The sequence below is a fragment of the Pelmatolapia mariae genome, linkage group LG12 (assembly GCF_036321145.2).
Source record: "Pelmatolapia mariae isolate MD_Pm_ZW linkage group LG12, Pm_UMD_F_2, whole genome shotgun sequence".
Lineage (NCBI taxonomy): Eukaryota > Metazoa > Chordata > Actinopteri > Cichliformes > Cichlidae > Pelmatolapia > Pelmatolapia mariae.
The window spans coordinates 32,851,054-32,878,667 of record NC_086237.1 but is presented as its reverse complement, the minus strand read 5'-3'; the positions used below and the strand labels follow the sequence as shown (position 1 = coordinate 32,878,667).

Below are 27,614 nucleotides of genomic sequence, written 5' to 3'. Positions count from 1 at the left end.
ACATATATGAAAATACATGTTTGTCAGGGACACTTCATTATCATGTACTTCACTGTATGTGCTTGTTTAGAACATCACTTAAAAAGCAACCAGAGAATACATGCTGCGCCTTCCAAAATAGTCACCCAAAGCTAATATTTTGATGAAAGAATGAATAGCGAATATCTAAACCCTTTTAGTAAATATACAGAGTGTGAACAAGCAAAATGCAACTTCAGTTTCTCACAGTGTTATTGTAAATGCCATGAGTGCCATCCCTTTACTAGCTGCTGAAATGAAGTTTGTAAAAGTGGTGAAAAAAATGCATATCGTCCTCAAGATGTTGAGCGCAAACCAAAACAGCGTGTATTTCAGTTTAGCTCTGCGCTAAATGTAATAAATACCTGATAGGACACTTCTTTGATATCCTGCTAATAAACACAGAGAGAACAAGCTGAACCAGAAACACGTTTACAATGCTGTAACTTTAAACCTTTTCCATTTCTGCAACTTTGATTCTCTTCGTGCCATCATCACCTCCCTTAAAACAATAAAGAAAACGAGTCTAACAATAAAACCAACCCTTAAAAGATTAGAACTTCTCGTTACTTGTGTCTACGAGGCAGTGCAATATCGCGAGTGTCCGTAACCTCGACACTATAATGATTTTTCCTTATGGTTGTTACTGTGCCTGTGGTTGAACCATGTCTGGGTGAGGCAGTGGGGGTGTTATGGGATACATAGAAATGCTTTGTTCATTGTAAGCAGGTGGGAGCTCATCAGGCTTAAATTCCAGCTGAAATACATAGAGAAAAAAAGAGCTATAATTTAGCAATAGCCAAAATGTACTGATATATGGGTGCATTATTTTGTTAGCGCAAGAGAAAGAGATGCAGAGAAAATCATAATCACCTCATTATAGGCAGGTGGGGGTCCTGGGTAGACTGTTGTGCTGTATCGTGGTGGTCTCATGGCATCACCACCTTGATCTTCGCTGTCCTGCTGTGATATGCTCCTGGGGAAGGGAATGAAATATATGGACTGCGGGAGCCTGCCCTGGTCACTATGTCTTATAGATCCCCGTGATATATGGTCCCCCCTTAGGCGATTGCATGCTCTGCATAAAGTGGTGCAGAACATCATGGCGAGACCAAAACCCAGGATGCCCAGGAAGATCCTTGGAGAAAGACGAAGATGTGGAGAAAGCAGAGAACAGGTTATCTAACAACTCTGGCACAGTTTGAAAACTCTCAGCCTTCCCTGGTGGTGGAAGATGTTACCAGTTTATTAGTTTGCTGTTTTAATAGAATACAAGAAACTGAAAAAAAGGATTTTTTTCAGCCAATAATACATAGTACACACAGCACAGGAAAGTAATTACCATAGAAAAGTATCAATGAAAAGAAATGAGTCTTACTCTAGAAAGGTACTGTAGTCCGTAAACATCCTTAAACCTGGTGGATGAATTCTTAATGGGCCAAAATGACAGTGGAGTAACAAACCACTGAATGAACCTGAAAGGCAAACATGTAAAACAAAAAAACATAAATAGATATTTTTTTTTGTCATCAGTCATCTAAAAACAGTGCAGTTAAAATTTAAAGATCTTGCTTTCAAGAGATTATGTGGGCACCCTTTCAATGAAAATGTTCCATTTTTAGATCTTTTCGTATCAGTTGGAAAATGTGTACACTTTGAACTTTAAACCCAATGTTTTGTCATAGGAAAAATGAAATCCCCAAGGAGCTTTTATTGCCTGTCTTGATTGTACCAGGATAGATAAGATAGGATAGATAGGTTCTAGAAGCAGATTTCTTACAAAGCAGCACTTTGTACTACAGTAGCCTCATATAATTTGCAGTCATTTAGTTTAACTATTGCTGTCAGTGATATTTCGCAAAGACAGGATGACTGCACTTGTTCCATGATACCCATAAAGCAATCAGGTGACGACTTGGAATATTAAATTGATTACAAATAGGTTAGAGGTATAAATTTCATAGCCTGATAGCAAATCAAATCTTAGCTTATTTTAGGCTGTTGACATATTAGTGAGCGTGGATTTCAAAACTGTGAATCCGAGAGGTGAGATGGATGAGTGATTCCACAAGTTACCAAATTCTGACTTGTGGAGTCATGTTAAATGAAGTAAATAAACTATGACTTACTCAGAAAACATTGTTTTTATACAACATGATTATGAGAATGAAGTGTCTGACAAATAAACCTTGAATTAAATTTGTGACAGTTCCTTTTTCATGAGTAAATCATAATATTAGACCTGTTTATCAAATAATTAAGCATTCACTATCAGATGGAATGGAAAGACAGATATATTATCAAATTATTTTCCATATAAAGAGGCTTAAAAAACACAAGATACTAATACAGCTGCTGCACCAAGCCAAAAATCAAATCAAGGTATCCACGATAAGAAAGGTCTGTTTAACTGATTCGCAGCCTTGAATTGAAAAAAGTAGGTCACTGTGTTAAACATGGCTTTTAAGGCTGGCTCAGTTGCCAAAGTTAGGGTTTTCCCAAAATTATATTGTTATTTTCTTAAATGTAAAATGCCGGGAGGGACACAGATTACAAGATTTTCAGCATAATGAAACTGTGATAGTAAAGCCACAAAAACTCTGCTCATACTGAGGTGATTTAGCATAAATTTTTTTTTTTTTTTTTTTATAAATTATTAAACAAAAGCAAACAAGAGAACCCAAAACAATCACATGAGAAGTAGGCGAGGTGAGCACATGATCGGTAAGCACAGCGGGAAAGCGGCCTAGTCTGCGCTTCTAAAACAAACAGCTTCTAATATTTTCAGATTTTTGTTATTAGATTCAGTTTTATCAGCTTCCTGTAACTGAGCAGAATAGTCAAAACAAGGAATCAGAAGAAAAAAAGGCCAGCTCTGTGCTCTTACCTTCGATCCAGCCACAAGTTCTCTCACGTATGAGACTGGGAGGGAAAACTCACTGGAGCAGAGTGCACTTTTTATTATGAGTGTCCTGATAAGGGGCGGTGTGTACAGTGTGTTCAAGCATGGGGGCGAGTGCAAAGAAGGCACGTTTAATAGCACCTGAAATACACTGAGAATTGTAGTATTTTTAATTGTTACCAGGGTTTTTCACCTTTGCTCATCTTACACACACACACAACAAAAATGTATACCTGTGATTATAAGCAGACTTCTATGAATTTCTGTGTTTCTGTTTTGTCAGTTGATCAGTGTCTTTTATTAGTGTGTGCTAAAGGTCCCTCCAAAGAATTTATGGCAGCATTAGAAGTTTTATAGAGAAAGAGACAAGTTTATCTACAAGGTCTTAGCTGAAATTTACTGCCTAAGAAAGAATGAAAGTAAGGAAAGCAGTGGAATAAAACATTTTTATAATAGGATCGTGTTTCCTGTCACCTCTGGGCAAGTGTAGTTAAATCTGATGACTCATTAGTCGTCACTTTAAGGTATATTAAAATATGTATCAGGCACTTCTATACTATGAGAGATTTTGGTACCAATTTGTAATTAATCTGGACACACTTAGCTTAATAACATCTGATTTTTCCTTCACTATGCATTCAGGTGCTGTGTCATGACGAGTCTTGTTAAAAGGTTTATTCCAACCATTTAATTTACACTTCTATAAAGACTTACTGCTGTGTGAGTCTTTCAGAGCAGCAATATTAGCTGTTATTATAGGCAGGATCAATACACCGCTGATCCTAATTTATAAAATCTTTTTGGTGTGTGTGTGTGACTGAGAAGAAAGCCAGGAAACACTCCCAAACTGGAACAACACCTGCTGATCAGAGGGATGAGAAGATACAAAGGTTATATCCATAAAACTCACAGGGACTGAACATATAACCCTTATCAAACTACTAATAGAAATAGAACACTATGCTGTGTGAAAAAATGCATATTAGTTCAAAAGAAAAACTTTATTTGTCCAACGTTTAATCAAACCAACACACATCTTTACTTTTTCAACAACGGTTTTAGTAACAGGAGCATAAAAATGGAAATATGCTACTCTGTTCAATAAACCAAAAAGAAAACAAAACAAACAAAACACACACACACATAAAACATTTTTCCTTACAGTGCTTTTTGTCTTGCCGACCCATTTAAATAAACTGTACCAAAACACACACCAGTGTTGCTGGAATCCGTGTTTATCTTCTCCGTATTAAAATTTACCCAAACTGTGGAAAAATATAAACGTACAGAAGTGTAATCTAATCTTTTAACGACAACCAATAAACTGTAAAAATATATTAAGCGCAGCGCACTACATTGTCTGTTTCATTGGTTTTGCAGCATTCACTCACAGACATGCCCACATTTTTAGGTTTTTTTTTTCAACAAAAAAACTTGCGTCAGATGTTCAGCGCATTTCTTTTGCACTATTTATATCACATTGTATAATCTTCATGCTGCTTCGCACTGAAGCAGAATTCAACATTTACTGTTAAAAAACAGCAACTCTGACTTCATCCAGCCAAAACACAATTTAAACTTCACAGCTAAACATACACACTTGCACAAAGACATACTCAGCACACACAAACATCTCTGTGAAAAAGACCAAGATCTTTTCTTCAGAAAAAATAAGACTATTACAAACAACAAAAGAGGTTCATTTAATAATTATGTTATATGCTAAAATTTCTTTCTTTTTTTAAGGTGCTAACTAAGACTGCTTTTCGCCTTACTGAGGACTGTTACGTTAGTGTGCTCACATGGTGTTTGCCTGTGCACGGTTTGACCCTCAATGTTCTGACCGGTTGGATCATTGTGTAACATTCCCTGGCACACTTACACTGTTGAATGAATGGTTGAACATGCTGTGTCTGTGCTCACTTTAAGAGTTAGGTCCCAGATCTCACATGTGATTTAGTTGGACTCCTGTATGATTGGTAACCATGCAAAAAGAAAAGTCCCCTATCAACCCATATAAACTTTAAAATCAACTTCATTGTGAAACTCATTTTTAGAAAGCAGGTGTGCTGGAAACTGAAAGAGGAAAACATAAACACACACCAACAGATTTAGGGAGAGAGAGAGAGATGCTGAAGCAAACTGAAGCAAACCTGGGCACAGAGGGTTAAATGCAGTTGGACTGGAGAGCAAGCCAGTTTTTAGGACATTCTTAGAATGGTTCATTAGTTTTGTCTGGATCTGAAATGCACCTGTTTAACAATTGTTTAGGTTGTAGTTTAAACAAGTGTAATTAAAAAACTCACTAGTATGGTCAGTCAGTTTTAGGGTATTAATTAATACTTATAATGACCCAGAATCTTTCCCAAAGCAAGCTCATTTTTTTGTAAACTTATGGGACTGGGTAGAGTGGTTTTGACACAAAAAACCACCAATTTAAGTCAGGACTTACTGCTATTATAGACAAATTTGAGCTGAAAAACAACCATCATTGTGATCAACTTCATCTATTTTGTGGTTTGAGTTTACACAGATTTGTTTCTGTTTGTAATTATTCACTATTTTAACCCTCCTGAAGCTATAAATCCTCATGAGACACTTGTCGGTTGCGCTTGTCCAGCCAAGCCTGCAGAAGAGGAAGATTTTTGTCCATCCAGCGGATGTTATCCTCAATGGTCTCGTAGGCCTGCTGGATGCACCTCATCTCTGAGCCCGTCTCCTCTGTCAGGGAGCCGAAGAAGCTTCGTACCTGAGTCGGTGTAAAGGAGGGAGTCTTTAATCGACATTCTAGATGCAGTATCCTTAATATTTAGATCCAGGCAATATTCTTGTTATCCAGACATGCCTTCTGATGGAAATAATGAACACCCATGTAGACAAGCAGCCATACTTACCTCATCTAGCATCTCTCTGGTAGAGTACTGGTTAGTTACCCCAGTCACCAAGTGTGATATGGTGTGGGAGCCGAGGTCAAACCTGTGACATCAAAGCAAACAAACACCAAAATTCAGATTTTTTTAACCAGTGATAGAATTCCCTATTTTGTTAGGGAATAACTTCATATCAATATAGAAATAAAAAACAAACAAAATTTTCTGTATACAAATAAAGTTTATACTATAGGCTATTCTAGCAATTTTAATACTCTTGGCACAAACAGTGCTCTCTCCTGGCTAAACAAAAGTATCAATATGTACAAAACTGACAAGACTGAGGATTTAAGGCTGATGGTGTATTGTGGATGATAAAACGTGTGTGTGATGGGCTGACTGACTTCTTGATCATAGTGTGCCAGTTGGCTCTGAGGAAGTCCCAGGCCAGCTGGTAGCCATGGGGGTTCTTGCTGACAGAGACGACTACGTCTGGGAGGTCCTGAGTCTTCATTATCTCACCGATGAGGCTCTGCTCCATCATCCTGCAGACAGAAAAGGAAGAGTAAAGGGAGAGGAGGGGTAATTACAGTTGTGGTCAAAAGTTTACATACACTTGTAAAGAATATAATATAATGGCTCTACCGAGTGTCCCGTTATTTCTAAAACTCTGATTATTCTCTGATAGAGTGATTGGAACAGATACTTCTTTGTCACAAAAAACATTCATGAAGTTTGGTTCTTTTATGACTTTATTATGGGTTAACAGAAAAAAGTGATCACATCTGCTGGGTCAAAAATATACATACAGCAGTGCTAATATTTGGTTACATGTCCCTTAACCATTTTCACTTCAATTAGGTGCTTTTGGTAGCCATCCACAAGCTTCTGGCAAGCTTCTAGTTGAATCTTTGACCACTCCTCTTGACAGAATTGGTGCAGTTCCAGGGCACGCAAAATTTCAAAATCCCTGGTAGCCCTTCGGGCAGGGACTCTTCAGTTTTTGGTAGCCCAAAAATAAATTTAAGTAGCCCGAATAAAAAAGAGAGCAATTTTTTGATTGATGTTTTGTTTCCTGTTTTGTTTCCTTTACAATATTATACATTAAAGTATAATATTGTAACGGAAACAAAACATTAATCAAAAAATTGTTGAAACACAAATTACAACATTGTATAAAAATTACAATCATCAACTCAAATACTTGGTTCTAATTGAACAGAAATTTCTATGAACTTGTAAGAACTGTAGAACATGAATCAGTCTGTGTCAGATCCTGCATTTGAAATTTCCACTGAAGTCACGGGTAAGAGGCAAGTGGAACCAAGATCTAGGCCATTTGCTTTTTTGAAGTTTGCAAAGACTGCTAAATTTTGCCAGTGGTAGTTCACTCCTTGCAACATAGTACGCTGTTATTAACTGATTTTTCAGGTTTATTTTTAGTATGTTAATTGCAATTGGTGTTTGTTCCGGGAAAGATATTGCAGACTGAGCAATAATGCATTTCTCATGGGTTCTAATGGGGGCCTTTCTTAAAATTACTGGTCCCAGTAACAAAGGCGCTTGTCGACTCAGAAATCGAGGGAAAACCAACAACACACCCGGCAGAACATTATGTTATTTACACGGGTGCACATAAGTGGTCCGCATGTGCGCATTCGCTGTCAAAATAAAAGACGCGCACCAGATAAGAAGTTGCAACGCGCGTTTGCGTCCATATAAAAGGCAGTGTTTTTGTCCGCTAGAGTGGGATTTTCACGGCACATTCTGCACCACATCTCTGTGCGTTCATCATTTGTTTAAAGCCAGCTCACCTCCTGCAACCACTTTTCCTAGAATACGCGCTTCTTTTGTGGTTCGGACTCCTTCTGACATTTCTTTGGAGGTGGAGGAACACCAAAGTAATTGCTTAAAGGAGCTTCTTCGACATCTTTAAGAGTTCTAAACAAATGTCTGTCCTCTTCCAGAAAATCTTATGTACGCAAACACGCGTTGCAACTTCTTCTCTTGTGCGCGTTTTTTATTTTGACAGCGAATGCGCACCTGCGGACCACTTATGTGCACCCCTGGTTATTTAGCTTGTCATATTGCAGCCACAGAAATTCTTTTGTCCATGAAACCATAAAGCTGCACTTTCTTTTTGCCTCATAGTCTGATTTGTCATAACTTTTCCGTTTTGTGGTAAGCTTTTCTTTGGCTGTCACTTCTTCACCCTGACCGGTCTTATTTGGCTCAGCAGAACTAAAATATATATCCTGCTGCCTTTACACACGCACTTACATAACGCTCAGCAATTCTCTGCGCGATCAACCTCTCACATGTTTAAGCTTCCTGCGGGAGATTTCACTTGTCATGTTTGCATAGTAAACTAACGATTGATAAGATGATGTCAGAGGAATTGGTGCGCAAATTATCGTCACTCACCAATCAATACTGTCGCTCTCTATACACAGTTCGCGCGATTGCAAAGTGAAAGCAAAAAACAAGCGCAAATTCTGGCTCACCGATGCCAATGACACATTTACCCAGCTACATTTCCGAAAGAATGCAAAAGCATTGACATATATTTTTCCTTCCTATGATAGCCCGACGGGCAGGGCAGAGATAGATTTTGGTAGCCCGACTGGAAAAATCGCTAGCCCCGGGACGTCGGGCTAGCGAATTTGCGAGCCCTGAGTTCAGTTAAATTTGATGGCTTTCTGACATGGACTTGTTTCTTCAGCATTGTCCACATGTTTTCAATGGGGTTTAAGTCAGGACTTTGGGAAGGCCATTCTAAAACCCTTATTCTAGCCTGATTTAGCCATTTCTTTACCACTTTTGATGTGTGTTTGGGGTCATTGTCCTGTTGGAACACCCAACTGCGCCCAAGACCCAACCTTCGTGCTGATGATTTTAGGTTATGTTGAAGAATGTGAAGGTAATCCTCCTTCTTCATTATCCCATTTACTCTCTGTAAAGCACCAGTTCCATTGGCAGCAAAACAGCCCCACAGCATAATGCTCCCACCACCATGCTTGATTGTAGGCATGGTGTTCTTGGGGTTAAAGGCCTCACCTTTTCTCCTCCAAACATATTGCTGGGCATTGTGGCCAGAAAGCTCGATTTTTGTTTCGTCTAACCACAGAACTTTCCTCCAGAAGGTCTTATCTTTGTCCATGTGCTCAGCAGCAAACTTCAGTCGAGCCTTAAGGTGCCGCTTTTGGAGCAAGGGCTTCCTTCTTGCACGGCAGACTCTCAGTCCATGGAGATGCAAAACACGTTTGACTGTGGACAATGACACCTGTGTTCCAGCAGCTTCTAATTCTTGGCAGATCTGCTTTTTGGTGATTCTTGGTTGACTCTTTACCCTCTTGACCAATTTTCTCTCAGCAGCAGGTGATAGCTTGCGTTTTCTTCCTGATCTTGGCAGTGACGAAACAGTGCCATGCACTTTATACTTACAAACAATTTTGCACTGTTGCTTTTGGGACATGCAGCTGCTTTGAAAAGGCCCCAAGTTGTCACGGTCCCCGTGCCTCACCGGTTGATTCCGTGTTTGGCAACATTTGTTTTGTTCTTGTGCTCTCTCTCCCTCTTTCCCCGGCCACAGCGGTGCTCACTGTGGGCTCCGCCCCTGGCCCACACACCTGTGCTCATCATCACACCTGGCGCTGGTTACTACAATCAGAAGGGCTTTTTAAGATGGCAGACCTACACTACTCGTCGCTGGAACGTTGAGTCACCCGCGTTAGTGCTTCAGCAATCTGTCTAGTCTGTGAGTTTCCTTATGATCTTGTGCTGACTGGATTTTCTCTGTGTATGCATAGATTCCCCTCGGACCCGTCCTTGTACCCCCGAGTGAGTGAGAGGAGCGACTGGAGTGGAAAAGAGTGTGGTTTTGGACCCTTCCCCCTGGAGCCCCGGACCCCTTCCCCGAGCACCTTGTATATATATAATCACCCGGTGACACCACTGTAAATAAACGCACTATCAGTTTCTGCAAAGGTCTCCTGGTCTGCGCCTGAGTCCGTTTACAAAACCGTGTCAGAACGTTCCAGCCATCATGGACTCAGCAGGTCAGGACCCCGTCGGTCAGGCTGTTGGACAGGCGCTGGCCGCTCAGGAAGCCGCGCTAGCCCGCCATGAGCAAATGCTTATGCAGTTGCGGAACGAGATCTCCGGGCTGACGCAGGCCGTTGCCCGATTAATTCCGCTGGAAAACCCCCCACCGCCATCGGATTCCCAGCCGGCTAATCCAGCCTCTCGGGACTCCCCGGCCCCAGCTGCGGCGGCTAGCTCATCTCCGGAGGGACCCCTCCCTACGCCAGAGCCTTTTTCTGGTGAGTCAGATAAATGTGCTGGATTTCTGGCTCAGTGCTCCCTTGTCTTCCGGGAGCAACGACGTTTTCATAATAATGACGGGGCAAAAATCACCTTTTTTGTGCAACTCCTTAGGGACCGTGCGCTTAAATGGGCTCAAGTTGTGCTAAATGCTGACCCTGATATAACTTACGTTGACTTCCTGTCTAAGTTTAAGACTGTGTTTAATAGAGGTTCGGGCGCTGAAGCCGCGGCACTACGCCTGCTCAACTTCAAGCAAGGTAAGCGGAGCATGTCCGATTACTCTATTGATTTTTGGATTTTGGCTGAAGAGACCGGCTGGGGGCCGGAAGCGCTACGAAGCGCGTTGCTGAACAATGTTCGTGACGAATTAAAAGACGAGTTGATCATGCGTGATCTCCCTGCCTCTTTTGACGAATTAATGTCATTATGCATCAAGGTAGACGAACGGCTGCGCACTCGCCGGGCGGCACGGAACTACAACCCCCATGAGGCCGCGGGGCACCTCGGTGCGGCCTCCTCAGCTGAACACGGACCCTCCCGAACACTTGAGGGCGCTGGCGGGGAGGAACCAATGCAGGTTGGCAGCTCACATCTCTCTGCAGCTGAGCGCCAGCGTCGCATCTCGGCCGGTGAGTGCCTCTATTGTGGTCGTAAGGGACATATTGCCGCCATCTGCCCGTCAAAAGTAAAAGGCTATGCCCGCCAGTGAGGGTAGGAGTGCTGGTGGGCGAACTCAGTCAAGATAAATCTCCTCCACGCTTAACGTTATCAGCCCGGATTTCTGTTCGCTCCGAGTCCAAATCGCTCCCCGTCTTAATTGATTCTGGAGCTGAACAGAACTTTATTGACTCTGGTTTAGTCCAGCAACTCGGCTTAGGGACAGAACCCCTGCCTCATGCTCTACGTGTCACTGCTCTATCGGGGCAGCGTCTCCCAGACATCACACACATCACCGAGTCGTTACTTCTCTCCCTTTCCGGCAACCATTCAGAGGAGATTCGTTTCTTAGTATTCAAAGCCACCCGAACCCCCCTAGTTCTGGGGCACCCTTGGCTGCAGCATCACAACCCTCACATTAACTGGCATAAGGGATGCATCACCGGGTGGGGGGAGGGCTGTCACATGACTTGCCTTAAAGCGGCCTCACCTCCTAGTGCGTTGGTCTCCTCTGAGCAGCCTGTGTCCACTGACTTGTCAAATGTCCCTCCCGTTTACCACGACCTTGCAGAGGCCTTTCGGAAGGACCGGGCGCAATCATTGCCTCCACACAGACCTTACGATTGCGCTATTGATCTGCTCCCTGGCGCCACGCTACCAACTAGCCGTCTCTATAGCCTCTCGCTTCCCGAACGAGAAGTTATGGAGAAATATATTACGGCGTCTCTAGCTGCCGGCATCATCCGCGCCTCCTCCTCTCCTGTAGCAGCAGGGTTCTTCTTTGTAGAAAAGAAAGACAAGACGCTTCGACCGTGTATAGACTATCGCGGACTGAATAACATAACAGTTAAAAACAAGTACCCGCTGCCGCTCCTCACCTCTGCCTTTGAGCTCCTTCAGGGGGCCACGATCTTTAGTAAGCTGGATCTCAGAAATGCCTACCATTTGGTCCGTGTTCGCCAGGGCGATGAATGGAAAACGGCGTTCAACACCCACCTGGGACACTTTGAGTATTTGGTCATGCCATTTGGCCTTACTAACGCCCCAGCAGTTTTCCAGGCCCTGGTAAACGACGTTCTGAGGGACTACATCAATCGGTTTGTGTTTGTGTATCTTGATGATATTCTGATCTTCTCCAAAACCCAGGCCGAGCACGAAACCCAGGTCCGACAGGTTCTGCAGCGTCTCCTGGAGAACCGATTATTCGTCAAGAGCGAAAAGTGTGAGTTCCATGTCTCCACGGTCGCATTCCTGGGATATATAATAGAAAAGGGGGACCTCCGCCCGGATCCAGCAAAGGTCAAAGTTGTGGTGGAATGGCCTGAACCCCCCAATCGGCGCCAGCTGCAACGGTTCCTCGGGTTTGCGAACTTCTATAGAAGATTTATTCGGGATTTCAGTAAGGTGGCCCTACCACTCACCCAATTAACATCACCCAAGGTTCCCTTTCAGTGGCACGATTCCGCCCGGTCAGCTTTTCAGGATCTCAAGAGGAGGTTTGCCTCAGCACCAATCCTGATTCAGCCCGACCTCACACAGCAGTTCGTGGTGGAGGTGGACGCCTCCGACTCCGGGGTGGGTGCAGTTCTATCTCAACAGAGGGAAGGTAAGCTGCACCCCTGTGCTTTCTTCTCTCGCCGTCTTTCTCCAGCAGAGCGCAATTATGATGTCGGGGACCGGGAGCTACTGGCCATCAAACTCGCCCTGGAGGAGTGGCGGCACTGGCTTGAGGGCGCGGCTCAACCCTTCGTCGTCTGGACGGATCATAAGAATCTGGCTTACCTACAAACCGCAAAGAGGCTCAACGCCCGACAAGCAAGGTGGGCCCTGTTTTTCACTCGTTTCCAGTTTTCAATCTCTTACAGACCTGGATCACGTAACGTTAAGGCCGACGCCCTATCCCGGCAACATTCTGATTCTGAGGACAAGACTGACCCTGCACCCATCTTACCTGCAACCTGCACTGTGGGAGCCATCTCCTGGGGGATTGAGGCGGCTGTTCGGGAGGCTCAGAAGACAGAACCCGACCCAGGAGGAGGGCCTGCCCGACGGCTATTCGTTCCCCAGTCGGTCAGGTCTCAAGTTCTTCATTGGGCCCATACGGCTCGTTTCTCCTGTCACCCAGGAACACACCGAACCATTCGGTTTCTGCAACGTTATTTCTGGTGGCCCTCTTTGACCCGAGACGCTCGAGAATACGTCTCTGCCTGTCCAGTTTGCGCCAGAAACAAGTCTACGAACCAGTCACCGGCAGGACAACTCCACCCTCTTCCTACACCCTCCAGACCGTGGTCCCACATTGCACTCGACTTTGTGACTGGCCTGCCTCCCTCAGCAGGTAACACTGTAATCCTTACCATAATTGACCGTTTCTCCAAAGCTGCCCATTTCGTGGCTCTCACCAAACTTCCCACGGCTCTGGAGACTGCGCAGCTGCTCACCCAACATGTCTTTCGTCTGCATGGGATCCCGGAGGACATTGTGTCGGATCGGGGACCTCAGTTTGCTTCCCGCGTCTGGAAGGAATTCTGCACCTCCTTGGGGGCCAAGGTCAGTCTCACCTCAGGCTATCATCCGCAGAGCAATGGCCAGTCTGAGCGGGCGAACCAGGAGCTGAAGGCCGCCCTGCGCTGTGTCGCCTCCTCCAATCAATCCATCTGGAGTGAGGAACTGCCGTGGATAGAATATGCACACAACAGCCTGACGGCCTCTGCCACTGGCCGGTCCCCCTTTGAGGCCTCCCTGGGATTTCAACCCCCCTTGTTTCCCTCAGTGGAAGGTGAGCTTTCTGTGCCCTCGGTCCAAACTCATCTGCGCAGGTGTCGGCGGGTGTGGCGGGCGACCCAGGCAGCCCTGCTGCGCACAAGGGACCGCAACAAGGCCGTCGCAGATCGCAAACGGACTCCTGCACCCGAATATGCCATAGGACAGAAGGTATGGCTCTCCACACGTTTCGTTCCTCTCAGAACAGAGTCCAAAAAACTCGCTCCCACCTACATCGGTCCGTTTGAGGTGTCGGCCCTGGTCAACCCTGTTTCTGTGAGGCTCAAGTTGCCCCGTAATATGAAGATCCACAACGTTTTTCATGTCTCTCAGCTCAAACCTGTCCGGTCCAGTCCTCTGTGCCCTCCTTCCAGGCCCCCTCCTCCCGCCCGGCTTGTGGATGGCCTGCCTGCTTACTCGATCACCCGCATTATGGATTCGCGCCGCCGGGGGCGCGGCTGTCAGTACCTGGTCGACTGGGAGGGCTACGGCGTGGAGGAGCGCTCTTGGGTCCCGCGTGCGGCTGTCCTGGACCGGCGCATGCTGCGTGAGTTCCACCGTCTGCACCCTGGTAAGCCTGGTGGGTCGCCGGGAGGCTCCCGTTGAGGGGGGGGTACTGTCACGGTCCCCGTGCCTCACCGGTTGATTCCGTGTTTGGCAACATTTGTTTTGTTCTTGTGCTCTCTCTCCCTCTTTCCCCGGCCACAGCGGTGCTCACTGTGGGCTCCGCCCCTGGCCCACACACCTGTGCTCATCATCACACCTGGCGCTGGTTACTACAATCAGAAGGGCTTTTTAAGATGGCAGACCTACACTACTCGTCGCTGGAACGTTGAGTCACCCGCGTTAGTGCTTCAGCAATCTGTCTAGTCTGTGAGTTTCCTTATGATCTTGTGCTGACTGGATTTTCTCTGTGTATGCATAGATTCCCCTCGGACCCGTCCTTGTACCCCCGAGTGAGTGAGAGGAGCGACTGGAGTGGAAAAGAGTGTGGTTTTGGACCCTTCCCCCTGGAGCCCCGGACCCCTTCCCCGAGCACCTTGTATATATATAATCACCCGGTGACACCACTGTAAATAAACGCACTATCAGTTTCTGCAAAGGTCTCCTGGTCTGCGCCTGAGTCCGTTTACAAAACCGTGTCACAAGTGACTTTCCTGACTTGTTCAAGTCAATAGTTTGCTTTTTCAAATCCATGCTGAGCTCCTTTGACTTTCCCATTGTAGCGTTTGTTGGTGTTTGTATCCAATGAGCCCTATTTAACTGGCCTAAGAGAAGTCACCAGCTGTAGTCACTCATAATCACTCACAAGAAGTTAAGAGGCCATGCTATGAAGCTCAGTTCACTGACAACTTTCTAAGTCCCCAAAATTGCTAATTCATGTTGCTGTATGTATATTTTTGACCCAGCAAATGTGATCACTTTTTTCTGTTAACCCATAATAAAGTCATAAAAGAACCAAACTTCATGAATGTTTTTTGTGACAAAGAATTATCTGTTCCAATCACTCTATCAGAGAAAAGTCAGAGTTTTAGAAATAACGGGACACTCGGTAGAGCCATTATATTATATTCTTTACAAGTGTATGTAAACTTTTGACCACAACTGTATATCCCCTTAGCTTTAGCTAAGAAATACTGATGTGTCCCAGTTCCCATAATCTACGCACCACTTGAGCTTGTCCTGCAGTGGGCTAACAGCCATGGCAGTCTTCATGCGGCTCTTGACCGACATTTGCAGCGAATGGCGGTACTTCTCAAAGAGGAAATCCCATCCCTCTGGTGTTCGAGCTCCAATCACAAACACAGCCATTGTGATATCAACAGGAAGGCTAAAAATAAAACAAGGAGGCGTTCAGTTCAGATGTATGTACATAGTAAAATCAGATTTTCTTGTGCTATTTTTGACTATGACTCCAAACCTCATGGTGCCATCAGAGTCCTTCCACTGGTTAAAGAGCTGGGTGGCTTTGGTCACACATGGAGCATAGTTCCTGACACAGGCAAACAGCAGCAGGTAACTTCTCAACACTCGCTGAGACACGGAGCCAGAGTCATTCCATTCCTGCTGGTCAATCAAATCCTGGAACAAATCTACAATATAGCTCTGAAAAACAAAGAGACATTAAATCCTCCTTAGAGAGTATACAGTTACAATCCACATACTGTATGTTTGTTTTTACACTGTTTTCCTGCAAAGAGGAACGTCAGACACCCCTCGAACGATGTTTGAACCAAAAGAAAAACATTTTTTAACCAGTTTTTCTAAATTGGAGTTTTATTACATAATCATAATGGGCATTGTTGAAAATAACAGGAAAATGCATTTAAGGTAGCATAGATTCACTGCTTTTAGTGTATGCAGTAATACTAGCGAATGACTTCAGGGGTATACTAGCAAAGTGATACTTTTGTATCAGGGTTTTCCTGGCCCTTACCTTACCTTCAATTTTTAACAGAAGATTAATTCTTTTAGTCATTTCTGAAATAGAAAATTATCACTACAAATTCATCCTAATAATGGGGAGACATAAATAAAAAGAATTAAGAAGCGAAATAGCTCTTAACAGATATTAAATATGATATTTTGTCACTAATAAATCAAAAGCATGACTTTGTTTTTGCTCATTTTTTCACATTACATTACATTACACAAGACTAGACAGAAATGAGCTGCTTCCTTTAAGGTTTGGCACAGCAGACCATCTGCCTCCATCTCATGCGTTCCCTAGCATCCTCCTCTGTCACACCAACCCTCTGCATGTCCTGCTTAACTATATCCATGAATCTTCTCTGTGGTCTTCCTCTTTTCTTTCTACACGGCAGCTTCAGCATCTTCTCTCCAACATATCCACTATACCATCTCTGCTCGTGTCCAAACCATCTCAGCCTTACCTTTCTATCTTTGTGTCCAAACTGGTCCGCCTGAGTTAAGAAGTGAAATTTAAACCTGTCCATTCTTCACCTCTGCTTCCTGTCTCTTTAATAAGTATCACTGTCTCCCAACATCACTACCATCTTGTAAACCTTCTCTTTTCACTTTTGCTGCCATCCATTGTAAAATTCTAACAAACTGTAATTATAATTATAGTGTGAACCGTGCTTCTTAGAAATTTCACATTATAAACTAAATTATACACAAAATGAATGATTTATTACACTGATTTTGGGACTGTACTTTTGTTTTGTGACTCAGGTACTCAAGATAACTTATCTTGAGTACCTGAGTCCAAGACAAATTTCCCAGACTGGACAATAAATTTTATCATAATATTTCATATCATATTGCACCTGGGGCACTCGGCTTATAAAACATGTGCAAAGTCAAAGCCTTTTTATTCTTTTTCAGTCCAGTGGTTGATATGCGTGGAACACCTGAGGTCAATAATTCAGTTGGATGAATGTATAGTTTTACCTTAAACTACTGTAAAGGCAAAGGTTATTCTTTTTTTCCCCTAATTGGGGCTGTGCTTTGTTGAGCTTGGTCACACTATGCCACTGAGTCACATATGTTGTTATAATGTGCCAAGTAATGTGCAATGTGCCAGCAAACTAACCTTCATCTGGTTCTCCAGCACCTTCATGTCTCTCTTTTCCATCAGTTTGTAAAGCGGTACAAGCTCTCCAAAGCCCTGAGTCACAGCCATGATCTTGGTCTCTCTGGACAGGTAAAGCGACAGCTCCAAAGCCGTGTCCAGCCTCACCTTCTCTATACTGCAAGACAGATGTCAGGTAAACATCCTGCTGCCCTTTTCTCCTTTCTAGGATACTGTGTGCTTGGATCTAAACATAATTTTAGCAAATATATTTCAAAATTCTTGGCTTTAGAACAAAGAGTAGGGAAACAGCAATCCTGAAATGTATAATACTTTGTTTTCCTGCAAAGCTTATATTTACTCAATATATGAGACTGCTTCACTTAAACTAGATACCAAAGGATAAACGGCTAATTTTGCTGTTATGTGAAATGTTTAAACAGACCTGACAAGCTGGAAGACATTGTGGATGAGGTTGGCACGGTCATTACCGCTCAGGGCTGTGTGACTGTGTTGCAACAGCTTGATAATAGAGTTCCACCCCTCGCCTGCATAATGAACCATGTAGTAACCACTCATGTCCACGTTGAACTTCACCCAGTCTACCTCTTCTGGCAGGAACAGGACATCTGAGCAAGACAGAAGAGTAAAGAGAAGCTTTCAAGTGATGATGACTTGTGAAATTTAAATAAATATCGCAGTTTAACAGAAAACCAAGGCTCAATGTCATCAAGCTGAGTAAAGTACTCACCAGTCTTTGTCTTAAGCAGAAAGCGGTGGACGGTGTTGGAGGCACTGGTCTTGTACGTCAGCGGGATCTGCCACAGGAATCTAGAGACACAAAATGATGATTAATTAAAGGTAATGTCTTTATTTAATCATGATTACATCAAGATAAGCAACTGTCAAACTGTTTATTACAATAAAAATACTGGAGACCGCCAGGGTGATCCCTCGGCCTCGTAGCAGACACAACTATGGTATCAATTTCAAAATCCTACATCGCCTTGTTCTCAAGTTATTGCGTTCACCAGATTTTCAGAAAAGCTGACCTCTGACCTTTGATCTTTAGGCCAAGATCAAGCCTTGAGCATGATTTCAAGGACCTTGAAGTCAAGGTCACTGAGAATAGAACTCATCCAAGATTCTTAGTAGATGCAACTATGGTATCAATTTTAAAATCCTACACCTTCTTCAGTTATCACATTCACAATACTTTGGGAAAATTTGATCTCTGACCTTTGACCTTTAAGTCAAGGTCACTGACATATTAAGTTGTCCAATATTTTTAGTAGATACACTTATGTATATTTCAATTGGAAGCTCCAACATCTCCTCATTCTCGATTTATCACATTCACAAACTTAGTTGTCCACGCCGCCTGCTCGCCCAACTGGGTGATGATAATACCCCATCAACCTTTTACGGCTGAAGGGTAAAAACATAAGACTATTATTGGCCGGAGAAATGAAAGTGATGATTTTTCACTGTAAGCTTCAAAGACAGCTACACAGTTACAGGAACTGTTCAGTAAACTACAGTTTAAATATTCCACCCTGCTTCCCGCACGCTCCAGGCTGAAGACAGCTTAATGCTGTAAACTTGTATTGTAACACAAAACGCTCCTGACAGCATACCCTTCACTCGGGGAGGGGTCGTCTGTCTTCAAGTAACGCTCCTGACTGAGCCTGACTTCCCGACCTCTGACCTCCACCGTGACCAGTGGGAAGCCTTCCTGCAGAGTCCAGGTGTCCATGATGGCCCTGACGTCTAGCTCATCACCAGAGTACCACTTCTGTATATACAGACAAACATAATGTATAAATACAATAACGTCACAGGAGTTTATTGTAATTGCTAAAATATGCTCGCAATCAGAGAGCTTTGTTGAACAAGTTTGCTACCAAGCATCAAACAACAACTTACCGAGGATCTGGACTGAGTTTTGCGTTTAGAGCAGAATTCTGTGTGTTTCAGTCGACCTTCATCCAGATCATCTGAGCTGCAGATCTGAAGCACATTTAACAGAGACGTATATCACGATGAACAAAGCCACATTCAGCATTCACAGTTACATAAGAAGAAAAATGACTGATGAAAATTCAGTCCTCTAAAAGAGAGACCGCTCACACATCACTCACATTGGTCAGGCTCTCCCACAGGTGGCTGTTCACAGTGTTTTGGTAGCTGTAACGCTTCAGGTATCGGACGATGCCAATCTCAAAAGCCTCAGGAGTGAGGAAGTCCCGCAACATATTCAGAATGCATGCACCCTGAAAACAAAATACATACATGCTTTTAAAAAAAAGTAACAATATGAAACGTAGATAAGTCCTTCAGTGTTTTGATTCAACTGCACAGTGTGGGTTCAGCTTTGGGAATATCTAATTTATGTCATATATTAACTGATTTTACTTGAAGATGAAATACTGAGACGATTGTTAGTTTCAATATCCTACACAAGCACAGAAACATGAAACAGAATGTAACAGCTGAGGTTAACCTTGTCATATGACACATCGTCGAACATCTCCTGGATCTGTGTGGGATTTTCCACAGGGGTGGAGACTGGGTGGGAGGAGCTGAGGGAGTCTACTTCCATAGCCTCAAAACATTTTGCCAAGAAGAAATCGTCCTGGAAGAATGAGAGGATGGAATCATGTTTATGCACATCTTTGTAGCCTTATCCAGCAAAACATAGGAGTTGTTCAGCTAATGTACACTACTAAAACTATGAGACTGTGACTTTAATGTCCTTCTGATTTTAAGTAAATCATTTTAACTGATCTGTATGTTCCTGCATATGTTCCTTGGATTAGTCAGTTTTAAACAAAGTCTCACCACATGAAGTTCTGGGTACGTGATGTCGAGAGAAATAAACTCCATGAACTTGGCGAAACCTTCATTGAGCCACAAGTCATTCCACCACTCCATCGTCACCAGGTTTCCAAACCACTGGACAGGTAGGAAAACATGCAAGAACAGCATTAAACATGCTCTTTCACCTTTAGTGTTGTTATACTGTACTAACGACTGAAAAGTCAAACAAACCTGTATCTACTGCACATGCTACGCTCAATCATACTGACAATAAATTTAAGCAAATTTTCTTTGTAAAGCTCTGACTTGGAAAACTTGGTACAGACTGATGAACTCTGACACTAATGAGTTATTTTTATTTATTTATTTATTTTTAGATTTTAAGCCTTTATTGTAACAGAACATTGAAGAGAAAAGACAAAGCTGGGAGAAAGACCAGGTGAAGACATGCAGTAAATGGCCTCGGCACTGATTCAAACCCAGACCTCTGGATTAGCCTTACAGCATATGGGTTGTCTGCACAGCCTAGCCATCCCCTAATGCTTTACTTTTAACTAAAAACAAACAGAATCAGTGCAGCTACCTGGTGCGCAAGTTCATGGGCGATGACCTTGGTGATGCCCAGTTTGTCTGAAGCTGATGACTTTTCAGGGTCAAAGAGGAGGCCGGTCTCTCTGTAGGTGGTCAGTCCCCAGTTCTCCATCGCACCTGACTGGAAGTCAGGAATAGCTGCCAGGTCTGCAGAGGGAACACAATCACAAATAACGTGGTACAGTCATGTCACCTCATGGTTCGACTAGGTATCGCTTACGTTCTCCTCTGATACATCTACAGAGCAGTCTACACCTAAATTTACATATTTGTCCTGTCAAAGTGTTAAGATATGAGGTTTCATGTGATCCTGAATGTGTGCACAAAGCACAGTTTCCACACAGGCGAATAAAGGATCAGAAGCAGACAGAGACTTATGACTCATCAAGTCTTTTCTTGCTGCTGTAATATGTTACAAAATAACAACTGCTACACCAGTGTCTGTCTCTTAACATGGAAACACCATGTGATTTCCACTGACCCTGTTTGGGAAGTGGGTAAGGAATGTCAAAATAGTCATCATAGAAGTCCAGCAGCTTGACAGCAGCATCCAGTGCAAAGGCTGTCTGGTCGATTTTCTCAGGGACAGCATAGATTGAAATCTGAAGGCAATCGCAGTAAAGAACAAAGAACAAGAAAGTTTTCTCAGTTAGTACAAACAGTCGTTAGATGACACGTCTTATATGCTTTACACCGTGTAGATGTATACAGTACCTATGCAAAGTATTTTAGTCAAACTGCTGACTAAAAAAAGTCTTTTTATAAGAAGCATCTGGTGTGCATCTCACCTTGACACCATGCTGGGTCGTCTTGCTCACAGACTTGAAGTCCGACACAATGTAGGCAACCAGGTAGGTGCTCATTTTCACAGTGGTGTCAAAGTGATCCTCAAGCAAACCACTCGGCAACTCCACAGTTTTAACCTGAGAAACGCAGGTGTGTTTTAATAATTAAGAAACGAAAGGAGAGGTCCATAATATTGCAGATGTGCACATATAGTCGTATGTAAATAAGAATAGAAGAATAGAATAGAATAATCCTTTAATTGTCCCACAAGGGGAAATTTGGTTGCATTGCATTTGGAAGGATGTTGCTATTTTGTTCTTTTTAATAAATTCATATTTCTGGCAATTACTCATTTATGCTTAAAGTAAACTGGGACTGGTCAGTCTACATTTACCATTGGCATGTTGGATATGGCTATGTGGCGTGGCTCTCGAATAATTCGTATGGTGAAGTTGGCTTTGAAGGCGGGTTCGTCAAAACAGGGGAAGGCTCCGCGAGCAAAAGTCGCTTCAAACTGCGTGGACGCCAGGACTCTGAAAATGCAATTAAGCACAAAGTGAAAGTGGATTAAAGCTGGTGTGATTAGGAGCTTTCAGCACTAAATAATCTTTTTTGGTGAACTTTAAGCTTTTACTTGCACTGATTTTATAGCCAATTCTAAAGTTGCACCACATTTACAATAAACTCTTTTTCTGTTGCAAAAAGGAAGATTTTACTTCAGTATCCGATAACAGCCAATAAAATGGAGGTGAACAAGGATGCCATTCATTTTTTTATCTGACGTTCTTCAGTTATTTTAGTTATTTGTCAAAAGAGAAATTTAGTATTATTAGTAAAATAAACACAGAGAACATTCAAAATGCTTCGTGGCCTTACCTGACCTCCCCGCTGCTGGTGCGGTAGCTTCCCTTGTAGAAACCATGGAAACTGTCAGACAGGTTGGCAGCAAATGCCAGATGAACTTCATACTTCCTACCTTTGATGAGCATTGAGTCTGACAGCAAGGCTAGCTGATGGAAGCGGGGATACTCCAACACCTTAAGGCGCTTAATGCCTTCAGGTGCCAAGAGGAACACATCAGATATCTGCATTTGCTTGGCATGGAGAATCACAGTGTTGGTGTCTTCATGCACATCAAGCTCAATACGAACAACACCAGTGAAGTCCAGGGTGGTCAGATTGGGGTGTATGGCCAGGTCATAGTGGAGTGGAGTGACGGTTGTGGGGAGTCTCATGCGGTCCCAGGGAAAGGGCTGACCATTGGTGGCAATAGGGAGGTCTTTGGCCTTGGCTTGATTTGGTAACTGTGCTCCAGATGAGGGAGAAAAGGGAACGAACAGCACCAGCAGGAGAGGAGCCACTAACATGGTGACAACAGAGGCGGGACCTGAAATACAAACACAGAAAACTAAATGCAATATTTCTCCGCTTACTTGTAGTGTCACACAGTAAACACCTAACACCTCAGGGATAGCTGGACTGTTCAACAAACTACTGCTTCTCGTGGTACTTTGTAACACATGACAAAGGACCGGGAAAAGCATTACTTTCGATTTCACACAAATGGATTCGTTGTATAATCATGCATTACAATCAAAATGACTCAGATTTTCAGAAGCCATAAAGCATCTCATCTTATATTCTCATTATTTTATAAATTATGTGAGCTATATGTAAAAAATTGCTAACTTACCGCTTCGTCCCCTGCACGCAGTTTCAGCAGAAATCATTCAAAAGTGAAAGTGAAACACAGAAAGGGGGGAATTGCATGCTGGGAGAAAACGAAGGAAAGGTTCACTAAGCTGAGGTGTCAGTTTAGGTAATTTCACTTAGACTCAGAGTTACAGCCAAAGACGCTTAAAATTCAGGGTATCCTGTCATGTCTGCAGCTCATGCTTATATTCCAGCTGTGAGTTATGAAAACATACCGCCTATTTTTTCTTTATCAAACACTTCTGGTGCACATTTTTAAACTACGGACTGTGTTACTCCACCATCACAATAAAAGGGGGCAAAACGCACGAGCAATTTGTATAGGAAATGGACGGAAACAGGAACTTCCGTGTTTACAGTCCCCGCAGTAAATATATTTAACCACTAGAGGGCAACGTTGCTTCGATTAACGGTTATTTCCGTGCACTTACTGTCTCAACTCTCTTGTATTTTTGGTTTTTAGTTGGTCCTCATCGAACATTTTGCAAGAATCCGAGATTAAATAACGTGTTAAAGTTTATTTCTTTTGAGGAACACTGATCCATCCTCAGTGAGGATCAGTTCCAGACAGAAAATAGTAGTGCACGCAATGCCATCACCTGCAGGTCTACAGTTATGGACCACATGTACCCTTTGGGTGTCAGTGTATGTCACTGAGTGACAGAAGATAAATCTTTCATTATTGTTTGGATTTTTCTGGTTGAACATAACAAGTAAAGTAAATGAGTCATGAATACTAAAATTAGTTGAGCTCAAGCTCATGAAGTGGCTGTAACTAAGGAGGTAGAGCAGGTCATCTACTGATCAGACAGTTGGTAGTTTGTTCCCTGGCTGCTCCAGTCTGTATGCTAAATATCCTTTGGCAAGATACTAACCCCAAGTTGCTCTCTGATGCCTTCATCTGCGTATAAATGTGTGTGACTGATAGATTTAAAAAAGCACTTCAGCATAGAAGAAAGTGCTGGTGTGAATGGGTGAATGAGGCATGTTTAAAGTGCTTCGAGTGCTCTGGGAGAGTAGAAATGTGGCCACATTAGAATATTTATATTTACCATATGTAGGAGTTTTATAGTACTGTGCTAAGTCACCCTACATATCTTTATATTTTGTTTCCAAGGCACCAATGGTCTGCAGCAATAGTTCTCCAGGCCTTCTAAAGTTTTTCAATGGGTATTTGATGCTGTTTCATTAATTTTCAGTCTGCTGACCATTTTCAGAGGAATGTAAGTGTTGTGGAAAATTTAACAATAACCTGCAACACACCCAGTGAGCTTGATTTGAAGTGGGTTTAATAAACACATTGCAATGTGGAGAGAGCATCCCAGTGAAACACTACGACCATCTCTGAATTGTGGCCACTGCCTTTACATCTTATATACAGAGACACAGACAAAGAACATTCCACATACTCTTACATGTTGGCCCCTCTCACAGGGGGGCTATACCTTCTCCCTCACAGAGAGAATTATGACCTTGTTTTCTGCTTAGCCGTCACCTAAGGATTTACATCCCTGATAAGCAGAAGGAGTCTCACTATCTGTATAATGTTTCCTATTACAATGGCCTCACTGTGTTAAATCAAATCAAATCAAATCAAATCACTTTTATTGTCACATCTGTTACGACCCGGCTCATAGCCGCAACATAAAAGAAGATGAATACCAGTTTGTGGGATGAGAAGAGGCTTTATCTTAAAATGGACAACCAGGTTGGCTAAAAATGGCTGGTGCCACTAAGGCAAAGACAACAAAAGAGATGGACAAAATGGTGAACGGAGAACTAAACTATACTGGGAAAACTAAACTACGGACCCTGAACAGAAACACAAACCTGAACACGAATAACAGCGAGCAGAAAACAGATGACGGTTGGGCAGCAGGGAAACACACGGATGAGACACGGTGGATACACAGACGGACCAGCCAAACTACAAAGACAGAGGACGCGACTTAAATACACACAGGGAAACACAGGGAGATTGCGCACAGGTGGGGAACACAGCTGGGAATAATCAACAAGACGAGACAGAGGTAAAACTGAACACACTCACATGAGACGCAGACCTTCACAATAAAACAGGAAACGAGAACAAATCCTTAAACATAACATAAAACAAAACACTGACAACATTAAATCGTAACACATCACATGTGCAGGTACACTGGTACAGTACATGTGAGTGAAATTCTTGTGTGCGAGCTTCACAAGCAACAGAGTTGTGCAAAATACAATAATGTAAAACAAGCAAAATATAAAAATGGCTAATCTAAAAAGTAATAAATATATGTACAATATGTAAAGGTATATGCATTACTGAATGTGTATACTAAATATGTTTTTCTACGTGTGTGTGTTTGAGTGTGTATATAGTATGTATATACATGTTTTACAAATGAAATAAAGTAAACAATAAAATAAGATATATAAAATATACAGAGGTTGGTATGTGCAAAACAGTGGCATTAATGTACAGTATGGAGTGCATAATGTTGAAGTTCCAGTAGTGAGGGTGAGGTGTCTATGAAGTGTTCAGCAGTCTGATGGCCTGGTGGAAAAAGCTGTCTCTCAGTCTGCTGGTACGGGACCGGATGCTGCAGAACCTCCTTCCTGATGGAAGTAGTCTGAACAGTTTATGGCTAGGGTGACTGGAGTCCTTGATGATCCTCCCCGCTTTCCTCAGGCACCGCTTCCTGTAGATGTCTTGGAGGGAGGGAAGCTCACCTCCAATTATCCGTTCAGCACACCGCACTACTCTCTGGAGAGCTTTGCGGTTGTGAGCGGTGCTGTTGCCGTACCAGGTGGTGATGCATCCAGTGAGGATGCTCTCAATGGCACAGCGATAGAAGGTCCTGAGGATGCGGGGGCTCATGCCGAATCTCTTCAGTCTCCTGAGAAAGAAGAGGCGCTGCTGCGCCTTCTTCACTGTTTTGTTTATGTGTACTGACCACGTAAGATCCTCAGCCAGATGTACACCAAGGAAGCGGAAGCTGCTCACTCTCTCCACAGCGGCGCCGTTGATGGTGATGGGGGTGTGTACTTCTCTGCACCTCCGGAAGTCCACTATCAACTCCTTTGTCTTTGCGACGTTGAGGGTGAGATGGTTGTCTTGACACCAGTGGGTCAGGGCGCTGACCTCCTCCCTGTAGGCCGTCTCATCACCGTTGGTAATAAGACCCACCACTGTAGTGTCGTCCGCAAACTTCACAATGATGTTGGAGTTTCTAGTGGCCGTGCAGTCGTAGGTGTAGAGTGAGTACAGGAGAGGGCTCAGTACACACCCCTGTGGAGCACCAGTGTTCAGTGTGATGGGGGATGAGGTGGTGCTGCCCAGTCTGACCACTTGGCGTCTGTCAGACAGGAAGTTAAGGATCCAGCTGCAGAGGGAGCTGCTCAGTCCTAGATCCTGCAGTTTCCTGTCCAGCTTCGAGGGAACGATGGTGTTGAATGCTGAGCTGTAATCTACAAACAGCATTCTCACATACGTGTCTCTCTTCTCCAGGTGTGACAGGGCAGCATGGAGTGTCAGGGCTATGGCATCATCAGTGGACCTGTTGTGGCGGTATGCGAACTGTAGAGGGTCCAGTGAGTCGGGTAGTGCAGAGCAGATGAAGTCCCTGACCAGCTTCTCGAAGCATTTGCTCACGATGGGGGTCAGGGCTACGGGTCGCCAGTCGTTCAATGAGGAGATGGTGGAGGATTTGGGTACAGGGACGATGGTGGCCATTTTGAAGCAGGCTGGGACTACAGACAGAGAGAGGGAAAGGTTGAAGATGTGTGTAAACACTCCAGCCAGCTGAGCCGCGCATGACTTGAGGACGCGGCCGGGAATCCCGTCCGGACCAGTAGCTTTGCGTGCGTTCACCCTCCTGAAGCACTTCCGCACATCCTCCTCAGACACAGTGTGCGCACTGACGTCATCCGCGGTGCGCACACTGTCCGGTCTCGTGGTGTTCGCTGTGTCGAATCTAGCGTAGAATACGTTCAGATCCTCACACAGAGAGGCCGTGGTCTGCGGTGTGCTGGTTTTCCCTCTAAAGTCTGTGATCGTGTTTAGTCCCTGCCACATACTCCGAGGGTTGTCAAAATGTTGCTCCACCTTGTCCCTGTACTCACGTTTGGCTGCTTTGATCGTCTTCCGGAGTTGGTAATGTGCGTGTTTGTAGTCCGATGTGTTCGCGGAGGCAAAAGCGGTGCTCCGTGCCGCCAGTGCTGTGCGAACATCTCCGTTAATCCAGGGTTTTTGATTTGGGAAGGATTTAACTGTTCTGGATGGGACGACATCTTCCACGCATTTTCTGATGAATCCGCAGACTGAGTCTGTGTACTTATCAATGTCTTTAGCAGCCACGTGAAACATTTCCCAGTCCGCGTGATCAAAACAGTCCCGCAGCGTAGACTCCGATTGGTCCGACCACCGGTGCACCGCCCTCAGGGTTGGAGCTTCCTGTTTCAGCTTCTGCCTGTAGGCGGGCAGGAGCAGGATGGAGCGGTGATCTGATTGGCCGAATGGGGCGCGGGGGAGGGCTTTGTATGCATCCCGGAAAGAGGTGTAGCAGTGGTCAAGAAGCCGGTCTCCACGAGTGCTGAAATGGATGTGTTGGTGTAGTTTTTGTGAGACTTTCTTCAGGTTACC

The 27,614-nt window shown here is 43.8% G+C and overlaps 1 protein-coding gene across 1 annotated transcript; it reads right to left on the bottom strand.

The window, feature by feature from the left end:
• Positions 1-3,902: 3,902 nt before the first annotated feature.
• Positions 3,903-23,317, bottom strand: erap1b (endoplasmic reticulum aminopeptidase 1b). Its single transcript, XM_063490004.1, has 19 exons — positions 22,962-23,317; positions 22,145-22,655; positions 21,663-21,801; positions 21,271-21,405; positions 20,964-21,084; positions 20,475-20,629; positions 19,913-20,026; positions 19,575-19,706; positions 19,213-19,344; positions 18,998-19,081; positions 18,709-18,866; positions 17,823-17,902; positions 17,517-17,700; positions 17,093-17,249; positions 15,458-15,642; positions 15,206-15,367; positions 6,195-6,335; positions 5,815-5,896; positions 3,903-5,669 (listed from the first exon to the last, which is right to left on the bottom strand). The coding sequence occupies exons 1-19, from the start codon at positions 22,996-22,998 to the stop codon at positions 5,499-5,501; spliced, it is 2,880 nt and encodes a 959-aa protein (XP_063346074.1). The 5' UTR covers positions 22,999-23,317; the 3' UTR covers positions 3,903-5,498.
• Positions 23,318-27,614: the final 4,297 nt, after the last annotated feature.

What these genes read in the sequence shown, in the direction of transcription:
- erap1b (XM_063490004.1), bottom strand. Translation starts at nt 22,998, where the DNA reads ATGATTTCTGCTGAAACTGCGTGCAGGGGACGAAGCG. An exon ending in AAACTCAGTCCAGATCCTCG is followed by an intron (nt 18,867 to 18,997) that starts GTAAGTTGTTGT and finishes CTGTATATACAG; the next exon opens with AAGTGGTACTCTGGTGATGA. An exon ending in GACTCTGATGGCACCATGAG is followed by an intron (nt 15,368 to 15,457) that starts GTTTGGAGTCAT and finishes TTTTATTTTTAG; the next exon opens with CCTTCCTGTTGATATCACAA.